The 17,965-nt window shown below is 50.6% G+C and overlaps 1 protein-coding gene across 2 annotated transcripts in view; it reads left to right on the forward strand.

Annotated features, from left to right (window-relative positions):
• The window catches only part of MAP3K14 (mitogen-activated protein kinase kinase kinase 14), a 47,332-nt gene that overhangs the window by 18,817 nt on the left and 10,550 nt on the right, over positions 1-17,965 (forward strand). The window contains exons 2-6 of one of the 2 annotated variants that reach the window (XM_055330632.1): positions 6,277-6,552; positions 7,731-7,800; positions 9,484-9,694; positions 9,800-10,417; positions 11,377-11,514. In XM_055330632.1, the coding sequence (XP_055186607.1) occupies positions 6,297-6,552; positions 7,731-7,800; positions 9,484-9,694; positions 9,800-10,417; positions 11,377-11,514 (1,293 nt within the window). In that variant the 5' untranslated portion in view covers positions 6,277-6,296. Of the gene's footprint in view, positions 1-6,276; positions 6,553-7,730; positions 7,801-9,038; positions 9,239-9,483; positions 9,695-9,799; positions 10,418-11,376; positions 11,515-17,965 lie in introns of those variants that run through there. The other variant, XM_055330642.1, reaches the window with a different exon arrangement.

The following is a 17,965-nucleotide window of genomic DNA, read 5'->3' on the forward strand; positions in this document are numbered from 1 at the left end:
GTGTCTCAGTCAGTTAAGCATCTGCCTTTGTTTGGCTCGGGTCATGATCCTAGGGTCCTGGGATCGAGCGCCACATCAGGCTCTGCTCAGTGGAGGGCCTGCTTCTACCTCTTCCTCTGCCTGCCCCTCTGCCTATTTGTGCTCTCTCTGTCAAGTAAATAAATAAAATATTTTTTAAAAATGGAAATACTATCCCCCACCTTGCAAGGTTTCCGGGAGGTTCAGCAATAAAGTGGATAAAGCACCTAATGCATGCCGAACGCACAGAAGACATTGAATGATTGATCCTGGTTAGTAGAGGCCCTGGCACTTAGGGGGCACTCTCTGAACACTTGTGGGACAAATGCAGGAGCTTCACTGAGGGCAGAGTAGTTATAAAGGATAGATGTTAATAAAGGAAGAAGGCATTCTCTACCAGACCAACAGGCTGAGCAAAGGAAAAGAATCTGAGGCTTACCCATTGCTGCTGTGATCGGGCAAGTGAGAGGAGCAGACTGGCCAGGACAGAGGCTGGGGGTGGGGGAAGTCTGGGGAGAGCAGGCAGGGCAGAAAGGGGAGCCAGGGTCTGAGCATGTTTGAGGATCTCTGGATCTGCTGGGCCAGATGGCTGTTTTTGCCAGGCCAGCTCACTCTGCCTGGCACTTGACCTTGGTTCCCCTTCCTGCACAGCCCCTCATTCTTGATAGGCAGAAGCCAACCCAGTGTGGCCCTAGTGGCCAGGCAAGCTGAAGGCTTAAAAGAGGAAGCATCAGAATAAGATTGGTTTTCAACTAATATCTTATTAAGGAAGTTGAGTCATTCCACTTCTGCTATCTGTCCCCTCTGGGCATTCAGAGGAGGACAAGTTTTTACTTCCAGTTGAAATAGTCATGAGAGGGATTTGCCCTGGTCTGCCCTGGTCCCTCAGTGGACATTTCTAAGATGACACTATAAAACGGATTTTTTTTTTAAGATTTATGTACGTATGTATGTGTTATGTGTATGTATGTATGTATTTGACAGAGAGAGAGCACATGCAGGAGGAGCAACAGGCCGAGGGAGAGGGAGAAACAGGCTCCTGGCAGAGCAGGGAGCCCAATATGGGGCTTGATCCCAACAACCCCCAGGATCATGACCCAAGCTGAAGACAGATGCCTAACAGACTGAGCTACCCAGGCACCCCATAAAATGGAGATTTTCATTTCCCTTTTATATACAGAGACTCGAGATTCAGTGTGTTGAATGCCTTAGCGACAGCTGAATACCTTGACTATGTGGTACCAACGTGGAGGAGCCCCATTGTCTCAGTGATGGCATATATGAGGCAGGTGAGGGGCAAGAGAATGAACTTTCATTCAACATCTGTGGGCCAGGCAGGCCAACTGGCATTTCATGTCCTCTACCTCATCCAGTCCTCAAAACGAGTCAGAAGCAGCTGAGAGAAGAATCTCAGTGTCCTGCTCAAGGTTGAGCGTGCAGGCTTGGGACAGCCACGTGGGTCCATCCCCACCTCTGCAGCTTGTAACTGTGTGGCTATTCTGGCAGGCCACTGCCTTCTCCAGGCCTTAGTCTTCACATCTGAAAATGGGATTAATAATGGTGGGTGCTTAGTGAGTATCGACAGTGATCATTCTGAATTAGTCATCTTGCCCTCAAATGATCCTGACAAATCAGTTACATTTGGAGAACTAAAAGGAACCTCAGAATATTTCCTAGGCCACTAGGTTTTCAAGCTCTCTTCCTCAGAAGAGAGGACCTAGGATTCCACAGAAATCCTTGGTAGATGAAGGGAAGCTGAGCATGTGGGGCTCCTGCCCACCTTCTTTAGCAGAGCAGCTGTTTCTCATGTGAGTTACGTGTCATTCGCATGCTTCTAGCCCTTTTATATATTGGGCTTTGAGCTATGATTTCATTTGACAAAAATGATCCCATTGCTTTTTTTAAAAAAGTTGCCAAGGCTAGAACCCATATCTTCTGGTTCCTAGTCTGGTGTTTTTATTGCACTTACTAAAAAAGGGAACTGAAATATGAAGGTTATCACTGAAGATCAAAATAAAACGTATTTTTGTATCTTCCAGTTAATCAGTAATTCATTTAACCTAAATTCCAGTCCTGTCCCAGAATCCTAGGAACAGAAATTCTGCTCTCAGAGAAAACATTGCTTTCATAGCCTTAAACAAGAACTGTCTGATTTCCTATAGTGATGGAAATATTCTCTATATGCACTGTCCAATATGGTAACTAGTGTAACTGAAGAATTTATTTTTAAATCGTATTTAATTTTATTTGCTTTAAATGCAAATAGCCACAATGTGGCTAGTAGCTGCCATATTGGACAACACAGCCTTACCTTACAGACCAGGGGTCAAATGGTAGTCTCTTGCCCCTTGGAATCAGAATCACCCAGAGAATTTGTCAAAAGTACAGATTCTGGGACAATTCCCACCAACTAATTCAGTAGGCCTAGGGCAAGTGCATTTTAGAACTTATCTGGTTATTCTAACTTGCAGTCAGATAGAAAACTGCTACATTTTGAGTTCTTCTTCTTCTTCTTCTTCTTCTTCTTCTTCTTCTTCTTCTTCTTTTTAAGATTTATTTATTCATGAGAGACACAGAGATAGAGAGACAGAGGCAGAGGCAGAGGAAGAAGCAGGCTCCTCACAGGAAGCCTGATGTGGCCCTCGATCTGGGATCCCAGAATCATACCCTGAGCCAAAAGCAGACACTCAACCACTGAGCCACCCAGGCATCCCTTATTGAGCTCTTCTTTGGCATGGAAGAATGGTGCAAGAATTGGGCATTTAACCCTGGCCTTGATCTTCTAAAGAGACTACAGCAACCTTCTGGGGAACATCAGACCCTTGGAAAATATTATGGATGCTGTGGACCACTTCCCTGTAAAAATAAAAATTGTATATAGTTTCTGTGGCTCACAGACCATCCTGAAACTGTCCTTGAACCCACATTAAGAATTCCCCAATTTGGGGGCACCTGGGTGGCTCAGTTGGTCTAAGTCTTGATCTTTGCTCAGGGCTTGATCTCAGGGTTATGAATTCAAGCCCCGCATTGGGCTCCATGCTGGGCATGGAGGCTACTTAAAAAAAAAAAAAATTCCCCAACTTGGACAGAAGAGTTTTATTAGCTGGTGAGGGAGCCAAATTTGTCTCAGGGCCTAGAAGCCTTTCCTACAACAGGCATGTCATACAGATATGCCCAAGGGTTGCTCTGTCACTTCAGTCACTTCTACCCCCAGACTTCTCCAGGGGGTCATCGAGGCACCATAGCAGACAGACAAGCAGTGTATATGCACCAGGCCCTAAAAGAATAAATTACATTTAAATAACACACCTTTCCTTTCCCCTTTGATTTCTGTAGCCTTGTAGGTGAGCTAAGTGGGTTTGGTTATTGCCAATGCACATCTTCAGCTCTGACAGAGCAGAGGAGCAGGATGCATTTGAGGCCTAAGTGGAACTGGGGAGAGCATCCCAACTGAATAATGGATCAGGATTTTGACTTGTCTTCAAAGGCAGAGACACAACTGTCTGTCTTCACTCCCCGCAAGCTACAAGAGAAAGAAGGGGCAACTCTGCAAAGCAGTGGTCTGGACAACAAGCCAGGGGCAAAGCCCAGGGTTAGGATAGCTGCCTGGCCAGCAGCCCCAGGCTTAATACAGAACCCTATTTTTTATAGGCCAGAACCTTTATAGAAATGGGGAAGGAGGGAGGGAGCAAACATGTGTGAATGTGTAGGAGAGCTGTTGTCAGGCCAGAGTATCCTGAGAATAGCTTCTTGAATTTAGAGACTATCAGTGAGGGTCTGAGTCATGGTCATATGGCACAGGAGAAGCTGTACAGCTCGCAGGCTGTGATTTTGTGCCCCTGGGAGGTGAGGGTCAGCCTGTTTTCCCGTGCCCTTCACAGGTTCAGCTGCCAGCTGCTGGGTTAGCTTCTCAACAGCCTGCTTGTTCCTCTCTCTGCCTGCCAGGCTGTTGGATGAGTCATCAGGGAACTGCAGAGGGGACCCTTGGCCCAGCTGCCTCGAACTCAGCTTCTCTGGGACTGGGGAGCCCAGCATGCTTGTGGAGGGGGGGATCAGGGCCCCTGGCCAGTGGCCTGGCTAACTGCCAAAGCAACAGGACAGCTCCTGGGGGTGAGGGGCAGCCCCCCAGCCTCTCTGGAGGACTGGAGCTGAGGATGAGCCACGTCCCACAGACACAGGCCGTGAGAACGCAAGCGCAGCTAGATCTCAAACAGCTGAGTGCCTTTACAACAACCACTGACAGCTTGGCCTCATTTCTCTCACTCCTCAGATGGGACTTTGTCTTCATCCCCCGTGCTCAGGATCATCCTTGTCTCTGAAGGTCATCCTCTAATGCCCCCATTCAGCCAACATCAATCACCTCATCTGTGCCCCACTGTGCTATACACCGAGGGCACCACCCCTGCCCTTCTGACCAGTCAGGGCCATGAGTTTTCCCTTTGTGTTTGCCTGGAGCCCAGGAGATCTGGGGAGGGGGTGGCACAGCCTGGAGCTATGGGCCCTAGGTCCTGGGCCTGCAGTGCCACACAAGGCTAGGTGACCTTCAGCAAGTCTCCGCCTATTTAGCATCAGTTTCTTCAAGTGAAAATGAGATTAAAGTGCTACTGTTCTGAGTTCAAAGCCATCAAGCAAACCCTTGAAGGCAGAGATGGAAAGATCAAGTTAGTAGGGACCAACAAGGCCATCCCACCTTCATCTGCACACACACGCACACACACACACCAGTTGAGCTGGTTCAGTGCTTCCTGGCTCTTGAAGAGACACAGACTCAGTAGGATGAGGCTTCAGGGCAGCCTTGGTGGCTCGGAGGTTTAGCGCCACCTTCAGCCCAGGGCGCAATCCTGGAGTCCCGGGATCGAGTCCCACGTTGGGCTCCCTGCATGGGGCCTGCTTCTCCCTCTGCCTCTCTCTCTCTCTGTGTCTCCCATGAATAAATAAATAAAATATTAAAAAAAAAAAAAAGGAAGAGGCTTCAGCCTGGAGATGGCCAGCCCCTCACCGTCCCATGTCAGCTTCTGGCCTCACAGGGCAAAGGGCCAGCAGTGTAAAGGTTTGCCTTCACACGGCCTACCTTCCTGGCCCAAGAGCAAATGGAGGTGTGTTCCAGGATGAGTGCATTTACAGCAGGGAAGACTCCATCTGCTAGCAACAGCTTGAGACCAGCCTGCCAACAGAGAGCACCTATTAAAGACCTGTCTGAAACCTGTCTGAATGCCTTCTCAGGCTTGTTCTAAAGCAAGTCCCAACCCAGGAGGGACCTGCACTTTGGGACCTCACAAGCCTGGTCTTTAAAAAGGTTCCCACATGGTAGCAATCCCAGAAGGGCGCAAATCTCTTTCATGACAGTCCTGGTCTATTTGCTGTTTGCACAGGCTGGTCTCAACACTGGGTTCTCTCCCTTGGGGCTTCCAGGGAATACACGGGGCTGCTGGAGATAGAAGCCAGAGAGAGGTGAAGCCCTGTGCTTTGTCTTCAGATTTCTAGAGGTATAGGTTGGCACTGGGAGCTCTAATATAAATTCCACTACTAAGGTTGCCTGAAAGGAAAATGATACCTAGGAGAGGTTTCCAGCAAATGAGTATGGACCTTACAGAAGGAAGCATGTCAGCTCCTTCTGGAAGGCCACAGACAGATGTGTCCTGGGAAGGAAGCCAAGTGCTGGCGCTGCCATTTGCATGCTAATTTTTAGACTTTGAAAAATTTTACATATATATGTGTATAATGTATATATCCACACATAAATCTATATTCATACACGCATACATGTACATACATCTAACTTCTGCTAGGGAACAATAACTTGATTCTCCCCATTTGGAGAAAAGCCATTGTGGCCAGTGTAGACATGTCCTTTAAGAAGGCAAGGTTTGTGCAGAATCAGTGAGGTGACTGGCAGTTTTGAAGTTATGGAATCCACCGCCATGTTCTGGGGGAGCAAAAATCCACCATAAAAAAAACCAACAGAAAAGGTTTCAGCCATTATTTATAAAAGCAAGACAGAACAAACCCAGATGTTTATGCTGTGGCTATCCTGGAGGAAGTGGGCTAGAATCCTCCTCGCTGGGCAGAGCGGAGGAGTCTGTTTATGGTCGTGTGCTAGTAGGACCAAGGGTCGGGGCACATGCCACATGGAACAAGAAAGATCAAATCCTTTGCCACTTGGGGTGTTTGGAAGATAAATATCAGGCATAAAGAGGCAGAGAGCTTCTCCCCTGCTTTTCTCCTCCAACCCAGCCTGTTCTGCATCTGGTCCCTCAGGGTGAGCGTGAGCCTGGGAGATGGCAGTGATGGAAATGGCCTGCCCGGGTGCCCCTGGTTCGGCAGCCGGGCAGCAGAAAGAGCTCGCCAAAGCCAAGGAGAAGACACAGGCAATGGGGAAGAAGCCAAGCCCCATCAACAAGCTCGAGGCTGTGGAGAAGAGCCCTGTGTTCTGCGGGAAGTGGGACATCCTGAACGACGTGATCACCAAAGGCACAGCCAAGGAAGGCTCTGAGGGAGGACTGGCCGCCATCTCCATCATCGCCCAGGCAGAATGTAAGGGCCCCGGGCTGGGGCCGGTGATAGAGGGCAGGTGGGCGGGCCTGCAGATGGGTGCAGTCCTTGTGCAAGGGTGGCAGGGCACAGGGGAGGGAGGTCAGGGTGACCACTAGCTGAGATTTTCACAAGATACAACTGGGTAGGGGGGCGGCAAGCCAAGAAGAAGTCGAAGTGAGCTGTAATGGTCCCGGGGACCAGAACACAGAAGGGAGGAGTGGTGCATGGAGGCTTCTGTCCATCTTGACCAGAGTAGGGGAAGAGAGCTGGGAGGCTTCACAGGTCCTGGGGCTCTTGGCAGGATCATGGAGCAGGCCATTAGCCTTATGCTATGACCTTGGGCAGCCTGAGCATCTCTGGAGAGGCCCCAGAGAGGAAAGGCCAGGGCTTCTGGAAAGCCCCTCTGGGGCCTCTCAGCCCTTCACTACCTTCCATGGTTAGGTGGCCCCACCCCAGAGAATGAACACCTGCTCTTTGGCCTGCCAGGACAGTCAAGGGGACATAGGCCAATGTGGGGTGGGGCCTGTCCGGTCCTCTCTGCTTCCACTCATGGTACTTCTAAATGACTTGGCATGGTGGCTGCCACCAGAGCCTGAGAAACTCCAAGTGCACTCCCTCGGTAAGGCCAGAAGTCCTCCTTTCTCCACACTACCCTCTCAACCAGTTTTCTTGGGGTCCAGCCTGGGGAGACTGACGGCTCATTTTCCCACATACACACAGCCTTCCTCAGCCTTCCACTCCCTTCTGTCTGGTTTTAAGGAGAGATGAGCGAATACAAATTAAAACAAGAGTGGGTGACGTAATGGTCCCAATACACACATACACATATGTATGTACAGGTATATATACTTGTACATATACAAGTATGTGTATACTTGTACATATACGTACAAATATAGCTGCTATTTATTGAGCCCTTACCGTGTGCCACCCCTGTGTTGGGTGTGTTGTATAGAGCTCCCTCAAGCACCATGGTTAGTGAAGTGAGGTGGGCACCCCTCAGACCCCCGTTATCGGTATGCCTTCTGCTCTTGGTCAGTGGGAGGCTGGGGTGAGGGTAAATGAGAGGAGCCCCTGGTGGCAAGAGGAGCAGCAGCCCCAAGAGGGCATCTGGAAGATGCTCCTTTTCTTTCTCTCCTTCTTTCCGTTCCGCCAACCTCTTTTTCTTTACTCACAAGGTGAGAACAGCCAAGAGTTCAGCCCCACCTTTTCAGAACGGATCTTCATCGCAGGGTCCAAGCAGTACAGGTAAGGAGGCCAGGGGTATGAGAGCCAGGGAACCAACAGGGCGTCCTCCCTCCCCCACTGCTCTGCTCCTGGGCTGCTCCCGCTCCCGCTCCCAAGTGACCCCTGGCTCCCTCCTCCAGCACCTGCCTTCCGCGCCTGGAACCCATCCAGGTTTTCCTGGCTGAACTGCTCTGTCAGCCAAAGAAGCTTTTCAAAAGCTTTTCACGGGCATGCGGATGACTGCCTCTGGTCCCCTCAGCTTGACATTTGATGTTTATTCTCCTCAGAGTCCTTGCTGCTCCCTCGTTTCCCATCAGTAGGGAGGGTGCTGGGAACAGGAGTCACTCTCGCGCTGATGCGTGACCATGACTGTGGTTGCAGGCGGTTGCAGGCTCCACTGCCTCTGAGGGGCCCCTCTAACAGTGGGAGAAACCTGCTGCTGTCTTTTCTCCTGCGAGACACACAAGGAGGGATGAGGGTTTGGAGAGGAGGGGACCAACAGACAGATTGGCAGCTAGGTGGCCCCAAAGAAAGGAAGCCCAGAGTGAGGCTCAGTGTGTTCCCCGGCTCTCCATCCCCAAAGAAAATTTTTAGACAACTACAGTTGAACTAGGAGGCAGTTCCTTCCTCTACCAATAGGCAGACTTTTTTTATAATTGGGATTTGGAAAATGCTAGTGAATAAAAAAAAAAGTTTGTGGGGAGGGCTGCTGCCCTTGAACCCAAAAATGCTCAGAGTCTGATCAAATGCTTTCTACTGCCCCAAATGCCATCTGGCCCAGGTTTGGGGGTTTCTGATGGGCCCATTTCTTTCAGTGGCCTGAGAGAGGGCCATAGGCCTTTAACAGTCCCCACAGGACTGGTATAAATTGGCCTCCTTTGTGAGGAGCAGAAGGTGAGGACACTGGGGGGCAGCTGAGGCTGTGATCTGCTCCACAGCTGTTTGGCAGTGGCATTTTCAGACACTTTTCTGTGGCCAGTGCCTTGCCTTAGCTAGCAAGGGTAAAACCCAGCTTGGAACCACAGTGATAGTCTCTGGGCTGTCCGGGGAGGGAAGGCCCCCCCCCGTCCCAGGCAGCAGCCCAGCCACAGTGTCTGTGTTTATGCAGCAACTTATATTCCCAGAAACCAGGTATCTCCAGGAGCCAAGAGTTCAGCCCCACCTTTTCAGAACGGATCTTCATCGCAGGGTCCACTCTTGGGGGTGAAGGTGCCCAAACTCAACTGTCCCTTGGTCCAGAGGCAATAGAAATAAGCTTTCGTCAGAGCTGAAAATACCTGCTGTGGAGTGTGGCCCTCCGAGTCACATGTCCCCCACCCTGGGACCTCTTCAGGGCAGCCCACTCTGGAGAGCCCTGAGGGAACCTTGTGTCTACCCATCCCCCAAGAGCAGCGTGCACCCCATCACGGTAGTACTAACTGCTGTCTGTTGGAAGCTTGCCTTGGGATCAAGCGCTGAGGTAGGCTTTTCATTAAAATGAGCCTTTATACCCCAGCTTCGTCTGCATGGCAGGAAATCCTACATCCATTTTATAAATGTGAAAACCAAGATTCCTTGGGGTTTAGGAGCTTTCCCATATTCACATACATACTCATTAGGCTAGGATCTGACCTCAGGGTCTCTACAACTCTGACCACAGTTCCCTGAGCCCTCCCGCCCTCCTGCCTCCTCACACTCAACATGCATATCTGTCCCTTTTGACAGCCAGTCCGAGAGTCTTGATCAGATCCCCAACAATGTGGCCCATGCAACCGAGGGCAAGATGGCCCGTGTGTGTTGGAAGGGGAAGCGCCGCAGCAAAGCCCAGAAGAAACGCAAGAAGAAGAGCTCAAAGTCCCTGGCTCAAGCAGGAGTGGCCTTGGCCAAACCCCTACCCAGAACCCCAGAGCAGGAGAGCTGCACAGTACCTGTGCAGGTAGGAGCCGCAACCACAGCCCAGACCCTAGGCTCATGGAGCCTTCAGGATGGCACTGGTGCCTCAGCCTGGTCCTGTGTCCTGAGGCCTGTGTTCCCTCCACAGGAAGATGAATCTCCGCTGGGCCCCTCGTATGTGAGAAACGCCCTCCAGTTCACCAAGCCTCTGAAGGAGCCAGGCCTTGGCCAACTGTGTTTTAAGAAACTCGAGGAGGACCTACGGCCAGCACTGCCTCGATCGGAACTCCATAAACTGATCAGCCCCTTGCAATGCCTAAACCATGTGTGGAAACTTCACCACCCCCAGGATCTCGGCCCCCTGCCCCAGCCCGCCCACCCCTTCCCCTACAGCAGACTGCCCCATCCCTTCCCATTCCACCCTCTCCAGCCCTGGAAACCTCACCCCTTAGAGTCCTTCTTCCTAAACAAACTGACCTGTATAGATAGTCAGCAGCCCCTGTCTGGCCCTCACCTGGGCAAACTGGCCTGTGTAGACAGTCAGAAGCCTGTGCCTGGCCCATGCCTGGAGCCCAGATGCCCGTCCCGTGGCACGTGTGAAAAGTTTTCTGTGGAAGAGTACCTGGTGCACGCTCTGCAAGGCAGTGTGAGCTCGGGCCAGGCCCACAGCCTGGCCAGCCTGGCCAAGACCTGGTCAGCAGGAGGTTCTAACCCGCAGAAGCCCAGCCCTGAAACAGAGGACAGCGAGGGTGTCCTGCTTACTGAGGTAAGCAATCCCCCAAACCGCATGTACATGTACTCTGGGGCCAAGAGCAGTGGGTGACAGTCAGGTGGGACCTGCTCTGGGGGAAGAAGCATCACTGGAAACCTGCCAAATTTGGTCTCCCCTTCCCACTTGGAGAGGGGAGTGGGGGGAGGGTCTTCGCTCTTTTATCAACAACGTCAGTCACACACATGATAACACATCAGATACTAGGAAAGTGCATAGCATTGGTGAGGGGAAGTATTCCTCACTTCACCTCCAGGTCACTCTTCAAGGCTTTTTAGATATTTCTGTTCTGAGTTGTTCTGGTTGGTTAGCTCATTACTGCTGTTGCTGGTGTGTGTGTGTGTGTTTTATGAATGATGCATATACTGAGGAACAGGAATTGTCCGCATCAACCACGGATGCTTTTTCCCCTCCCCTGCTATGAAAGACAAGGATTTTGCCCATCTGCACTAGCCCCTGACCTACCTCTCCCCCCACGGCCCCCACCCTGATTTCTGCTAGAGAGCTTTGTAACTCTAAATAATTTTACCAGGCTTAAGTTTCTGGGGTTTATTCCATGCCTGTTAGACAGATCCCTTGTCCCCTAACCCTCTTCATGGTCCTTCTCTTTCTTTTACCTTATAGCTCCTGAGCTTTATTTTTTCACTCTCAAGGTTGTTGACAATTCCATTTCTGTCCCACAACCACCAGTCTGGGGAGAAAGATATCTCATCACAAGGATCGACTTGACTTGGGCCACCTGCGAAGCTCTCCTTTGCCTTCAGCATATTCCTATAACCCCCTCTGGTCCTGCCCCTGCAGAGCCTTGCCTCATACTCACTGGTGTCTTTAGTTATGAGGGCTCTACCCCAGCAGTCTGGCAAGGACTGCCACCCAGAGAGCCTTCCTCACTGTAACCCTTCGTCCCTCTGCTGCCCTGGCCACTGAAATGGGCCTCTCTCTCCTGCCAACCCCAGAAACTCAAGCCGGTGGATTATGAGTACCGAGAGGAGGTCCACTGGGCCACGCGCCAGCCCTGCCTGGGCAGAGGCTCCTTTGGAGAGGTGCACAGGATGGAGGACAAGCAGACTGGCTTCCAATGTGCTGTCAAAAAGGTATGCCAAAGAGAAAAAGGTATGCCCAGGCTTTGGGGGCTGCAGAGGGAAACCAGGCAGGTGGCCTGTTGTATTCCTGCTGCTTTCTTTCAAGAGCAATCACAGGGCACCCATGGCTCTGACTTATTAACAGAGCGTGGCTGTTGCTGGGTACCCTGGGGTCAGCTGGAACTGGAAGGGAACAGTCTCAGTCACATGTCCCGGCCTGGGAGCTGTATTTGGTCTGCGTGTATGTCGGGAGTATGCAAGTGTGCACGTGTCCTGGGCCACTCCTGATGCCAGGGCCCTTGGGGGCAAGTCCAGACCTGGAAGACAGTTGGCTCATCGTGAAATTTGTGTTGAGCTGAAACCCCTAAAGCACATGGTGGAGCTGCTCACACCTGGGCCAGAAGGTAATAACCAGAGCAGTGGCCTCTACCTAACAGATGCCTCTTGGATGAGGCTGTGCACTGGGGGTCTTATCTGATTCAGGTTTGGGATCTGCCTCCCATTGGCAGGAATAATAGGTCCTGGGAGGTTGATGGTATGAGGAAATGAGACTTAGCAAGAGATCCAGCCTAGTCTGGCTTCAGAGTTCAGCTGGGAACCACTTTTTAGGAAGGAGGAAGGGGAGGAGACTTGTACCCCTAGGATTCCATGCAAGCAGAGGCGTGAATCTCCTCTCTGGCTCCCTCATCTCATCAGTGATAGAACTAGAGACCAGAGAGTGTAGTGTGCCTTCCCTAAAGCCACACAGCTAGGCTTAGAACTGAGGCCCCCTTCTGTCAGGCGGTCCTGTCCAGGCCCAGTGGCAGCAGAACACAGACCTTGGTACTGGGCCTGCTCCTTCAGGTGTCTTTTCTCTTACCTCAACTCTCAGCTCACCTTAACTGGAAGCCACTTTGTCCCTGGCCCAAACTTGGCCTCAGTGCTACTACCCAGGACTTCGAGGCAGAAATGAGAAAGATTTCCATGGGCCATTTTTTTTTTTTTTTTGGCCCATGATAAAGGAAAATAAGCTAGTTCAATGGTGGATATTGTTTTCTTTTTTTTTTTAATATTTTATTTATTCATAAGAAACATAGAGAGGCAGAGACATAGGCAGAAGGAGAAGCAGACTCCACACAGGGAGCCCGACGTGGGACTCGATCCCGGGACTCCAGGATCACACCCTGAGCTGAAGGCAGACACTTAACAGCTGAGCCACCCAGGCGTTCCATGGATCGTGTTTTCAAGTGGGTTTTGTTGCAGATGCTCTGATTCCCCAGGAGAGAAGATGAAATAGCCGGATGACGAGGCAGGGCCGGCACACTCAGGCACCATGCATAGTGAACACCACTGCCGCTGTGGTCACGGGTGCTTGTGGCTTTCAGTGGTGAGGACACAAATTGTGACATGAATAACCTAGCTGCCTTGGCTTGTATGTGGGCCAGGATGTTTAAAGTTTAGAGTTTGAGCCCCCGGGTAATAGTCCGAAAGGGGACTATCCGTAGGTATTACCCCAAACTTCAGACATAGTATGTCAAACAAGCAAACTCCAGCCCTGCCACCCGCTCTTGGCTGGAGCACGTGCTGGCAATGCTGAGTCCTTGCCAGCGTGGGTCATCATTCTCCGCTGCAGATGCCAAGGCTACGTGCCTGACCTCTTCAGCCGCAGGTCCCCCCGCAGGCCATCAGAGAAGGCTCAGCTGTCCCTCCTCAGAGGTGGGTGGGAGGAGAGTGAGAGTGTGAAGTGTCCTGGAAACTAGTGCCCAGTGCTGGGGAGAGCTTAGTCACTAGGCTTCTCAGCTGTTGCCCTGCTGAGGTTCTCTGAGTCCCAGGCAACAAGGTAAACAACCCTGATATAGTAGAAGAGGACAGATACTCCATTTCTCACCTCCCCATGGCAGGCGGAAAAGCTCCAACCACAAGTTCCAGAGCTGCTGCCCAGGCCCGCTAGAACTGGCCGCTCTCAGCCCACACAGCTGCCAACAAGGCGGTCCAGGGGACGGGCAAGGGGATGGGGGAGTAGGGCAGGCACTGGTGTCTTTTAGGATTTTCAGCTGAAAGATCTGAAAAATAGTTCCCTGCCAAGAGGATAGGGTTGGGGGAGGGAGCAGGGGGGTCAGAGGTCAGTCTGCACAAGGGGTTAGAGCAAGTTGTACACCCCCCAGTGCTCTCTGAGGATTCAGCATGTGGTACAACAGCACTTCCTTGGTCCTCCTTGTAGAACATCAGTGGCCTCAGGTCAGATGCTGATTGGTCACGAGTCTGGGGTTTAATGTAGAGGGTTTTGTTTTTTAAGGTTTAGTTTGATCTTTTAGTTGCAAATAAACACAGGCTCGTTATAAAAGAATTCAGATGATACCCTAAAACACAAAAGTCTCCCTGTTCCCCAATCCAATTCTCAGAGGCACCTGCCCTTTGACATAAATCCCTTTAGACTTTATATAAACACGTAGTTTATCTTTTAAGGATATTGTTTGTGTGCACGCACATGAGGAGGGGAAATAGAGGGGCAGTAGGAAAGGAAGAAGCAGAGAGCCTGGGACAGGGGCTCCATCCAGGGAACCTGAGATCTTGACCTGTGCCAAACTAAAGGCAGACACTTAACTGACTGAGCCACCCAGGGACCGCATAAGCATATAGTTTGTTTTATTAAAATGAGATTGTGCTCTAGAGTTGTGCCATGTTTTTCATGTAATAGTATATTGTGGTCACATTTCCTTATTGGTACATATACATCTCACTAGTGCTTTTTATCAGCAAATGTGGAAGTTCATATCCTAGTCAGCAGGTAAAACTATGGAATGCACGAACTTCTGGAACTTTATTCTATGGTGTACTTGTATGTGGTGCATATGTACACACACATTGTGGATGGGGAAGTCTGTATCAGATATCAGATTCTCAGAGGGGTCTGTGGCCCAAAGAGGGTTAAGAACCATTCAGAACATCTGGCTCAAGCATGGGATTCTGGGAGCCTCCTCTTGACTCTTCCACTGATCTGGGTTAGTGTGGCCTTGGCCAGATCCAGCCAGCTGTTACCAAGGACCTGCTCTGTGCCAGACACTGTGCCAGGGTCTGGAGACAGAATAGCAGAATCCACACACCTGCCCCAAAAGAGCTCGGGTTGTCATGAGGGAGGGACGCTTACATGGTCTGGATGGTATAAGCGGCCATCAATGAGGTACATGAGTGTGGGCAGCCTGGACAAGTGTTGAGAACGCAGAACTAGGATTAAGGGGAAAATATCTCCCTGAGGAGGTAGAAATAAAGGGGAAGCCCTCTGTTCATCGAACAACTACATGCCCAGTACTGTGTTAGTTATTCATTACTTTCACATACTTTATGTTCCTGGAATCTTTAAAAGAATTTACAGATCTGCGATTATCCCTTTTTTTCACTGATGCAATAAAATGGACACAAATACTAAACAGGAGGGGAGGGACGTGTGGGTGGCTCAGCGGTTGAGGTCTGCCTTCCGCTCAGGGCGTGATCCCAGGGTCCTGGATTGAGCCCCATGTCAGGCTTCCTGTGAGGAGGCTACTTCTCCCTCTGCCTATGTCTCTGCCTCTCTGTGTCTCTCATGAATAAATAAAATCTTTTTAAAAATAATAAATAAGCAAACAAGAGGGGAGAGTCTCAAGAAGGAAAAATCAATGCCCCGCATCAGCATGCAGGCAGTTAAGAGGAGAGAAGTGGCTTGTGGATTTGGCAGTTAGGTGATTGCTGACCACAGTCCCCCCCCCCCCCCCCAGGGAGTGGGTTGTATGCTCACTCCTGAATGGATGTGAAAACATCCCAGATGAAAAGCCCAGACTTCTGGAAAGGCCTTCGTGAGGCAGGGTAGCTGGCAGCTCTGTAGTCAGGCTTCCCCAACCCAGATGCCAGCTCTGATACTTTCTGCCAGTGACCTTGGGCAAATTACTTATCCAGACTTCAGCTTCCTTGCCTGTAGATGAGGACAGGGAGAATGCTGCCCCACAGGCTGCCATAAGATGCAAATACCAATGCTTACAAAGTGCTTAGAACTGTGCCCGGCATGTGTTAAATGGGCAGTAAATAGTGGTTTGGTTTTGTTTTTAAGACTTAGAGAGAGAGGGCATCTATGCGCATGTGGGGGTGAGGGGCAGAGGGAAAGGGAGGGAAAGAATCCCAAGCAGACTCCCTGCTGAGTGCTGAGCTTGGAACCCTCACCAGGCTCGATCCCACCACCCTGATGTGGATGCTGAAGTCCAGGAAGGAGAGGTGGGCCAGATGGGTAGCTGGCCGGGACAGGAGGGCCATGTCCATTCTTCCCACCCAGCTCCCTCTGGCCTGTTCTTTCTGCTTGCTCTCCCTGGGACTGGCACCTTGCGTTTTGAAGCATCCCCTCTGACCCCTTTGGGTCTAAGTGACAATTTTTTTTTTAAGATTTTCATTTTTACGTAGTCTCTACACCCAATCTGGGACTCGAACTTGTAACTCTCAGATCAAGAGTCACACACTCAACAGACTGAACCACCCAGGGGGTCCTGGGTGAGAATGTTTTTAACATTGCTGGGACACTCCCAAGGACTTAAGGATTTCTTAATAATTAAAGCAGAGGTTCCCAAACTTTCTTGCTTCGCAGCCCTTAGTGTCAGAAATTTTTCATGGCACCTCAGGCCAAAACAAGTACATTAAAGCTCCCTTTAGGTCAAACAATAGTGGGTTTTTTTTTTTTTTAAGATTTTATTTATTTATTCATGAGAGACAGAGAGACAGAGAGAGAGAAAGGCAGAGACACAGGCAGAGGGAAAAGCAGGCTTCACGCAGGGAGCCCGACGTGGGATTCCATCCCAGGTCTTCAGGTCAGCCATGGGCTGAAGGCGGCGCTAAACCGCTGAGCCCCCCCACCCCACCCCCCCATCCCCCCCGCTGCCCAAAAGGTAGTGTTCAACCTAACATCTTAGTGGTCCTTTGAATAACAATGCATATAAGTCAAAGAACCTTTTTCTTCTGTTCTTAACCATAATTCCTAACGGGATGTATGCCTCCTTGGGCACTGCACAATTCTCAAATTTTGAAATCCAGCTGGACACCCTCACCTGCTCCACACTTGCCCCCTAAAGTACTTTGATCACAGCCCCCTCCAGAAACCTAGCTCCATGAAGATCTGTGGAAAGAATGGAGCGCAAGCTACTGCTGAAACTGAACTCTTTTGAGCAAGTAGTTTCTGTGATGCCCCACAAGATAGCCATCACTGCTGCTTCCCTCAAATGTCAAACACCCTGCGGCGCCCTGCTGAGTCCTCAGGGGTGCCCCAGAGTGCTTCCGCTCACAGCTTGGGAGCCAGAGAGTTAAAGACATTTGCTAGTACAAGTCCTGTTGGTGAATTCCAGCTCGAGTTCAGAGCTGGAAACACTGACAAAGAGTCAAAGTTTATGCGAGTTGATTAACCAAACCAGATATTCTGTAACCAGAAGACATTTTCCACTGATAGGCGAAAGTCCAAAAGCCCAAAAGCCCCACATCGGCAGAGCTCCTGCCAAGTCAGCACGTCTCCAAGCAAAGCTCTGCCAGGCAGGTCCTGACTGGTTTCTTCCAGGCTGGTTTTGCTGCCACTGGCGCCCCCTGCTGGTACCTCTCAAAGCTAACTCAGGAGCCAGCTGCAGCCAGAAAGGACAAGCCTCTGTGAGAATTCCAGGTGTTTAATGAGCTGCCCTTATTTGACCTGGAGGAAGTGGACACCTGACATTTCCTGAGCACCCACTGGTTGCCAGGCCTGGTGTTGATTGATTATCATCAACAATCCAAGTCCTCCCTCTAGGCGGGACCAGATACCACTGTCACCTCCCTTTGCATATGGAAACAGAGCTTAGGGGAAGCAATCTACCTTTGGAAATGGCCAAGCCAGAGTCTGTCTAGGATGTTTGGATCCCAGGCCTATTTCATCCCACCCTGCTGTGTTGGTCCCTGCACAAAGGAGTGGGTGGTCCCTGCGGGAGGAGCCTTGGCCAAGCCACTCCCCCTTAGAAGCTGCTCTTAGGCCAAGATCCTGGGGAAACAGCTGCAAACAGAATAAACAAGCACTACTCCATCTACATAGACATTTTCATCCTCAGGGGAAAAGACAAATAATTGGGAGTTGAGAAAAGCGCTGAGAAGGGTGCTGACAGAGCCAGGATCTTGGCTGCATCGGCTCTGGCTGTAGATAAGATGGAAACCCAGCCTCTGGGGAATAGACACAAATGTTGATAAACAAAAGGTCCCACATCCTAGAAATGGCCTGGCCATTTGGGCTAGGGGAGAAAAAATTCTGTTTTTGGCAGATTTGAGGGTGGGCAGCATGCCAGGGCTCTGGATAGGGTTGTAGTTTTTGTGTGATTCTAATTGTTTCCACACACATCAGCAGTGCAGAACTTTAACCACATACTAGAAGTTGAACATGACCCCCAGGGTACATAGTTTAGTTTCAGGGTCCAGTAGCCCCACCGGGGCCCTGTCTGGCCTCACAGTCAACACGGGA

This window comes from Nyctereutes procyonoides, unplaced genomic scaffold, assembly GCF_905146905.1.
Source record: "Nyctereutes procyonoides isolate TBG_1078 unplaced genomic scaffold, NYPRO_anot_genome, whole genome shotgun sequence".
Classification (NCBI taxonomy): domain Eukaryota; kingdom Metazoa; phylum Chordata; class Mammalia; order Carnivora; family Canidae; genus Nyctereutes; species Nyctereutes procyonoides.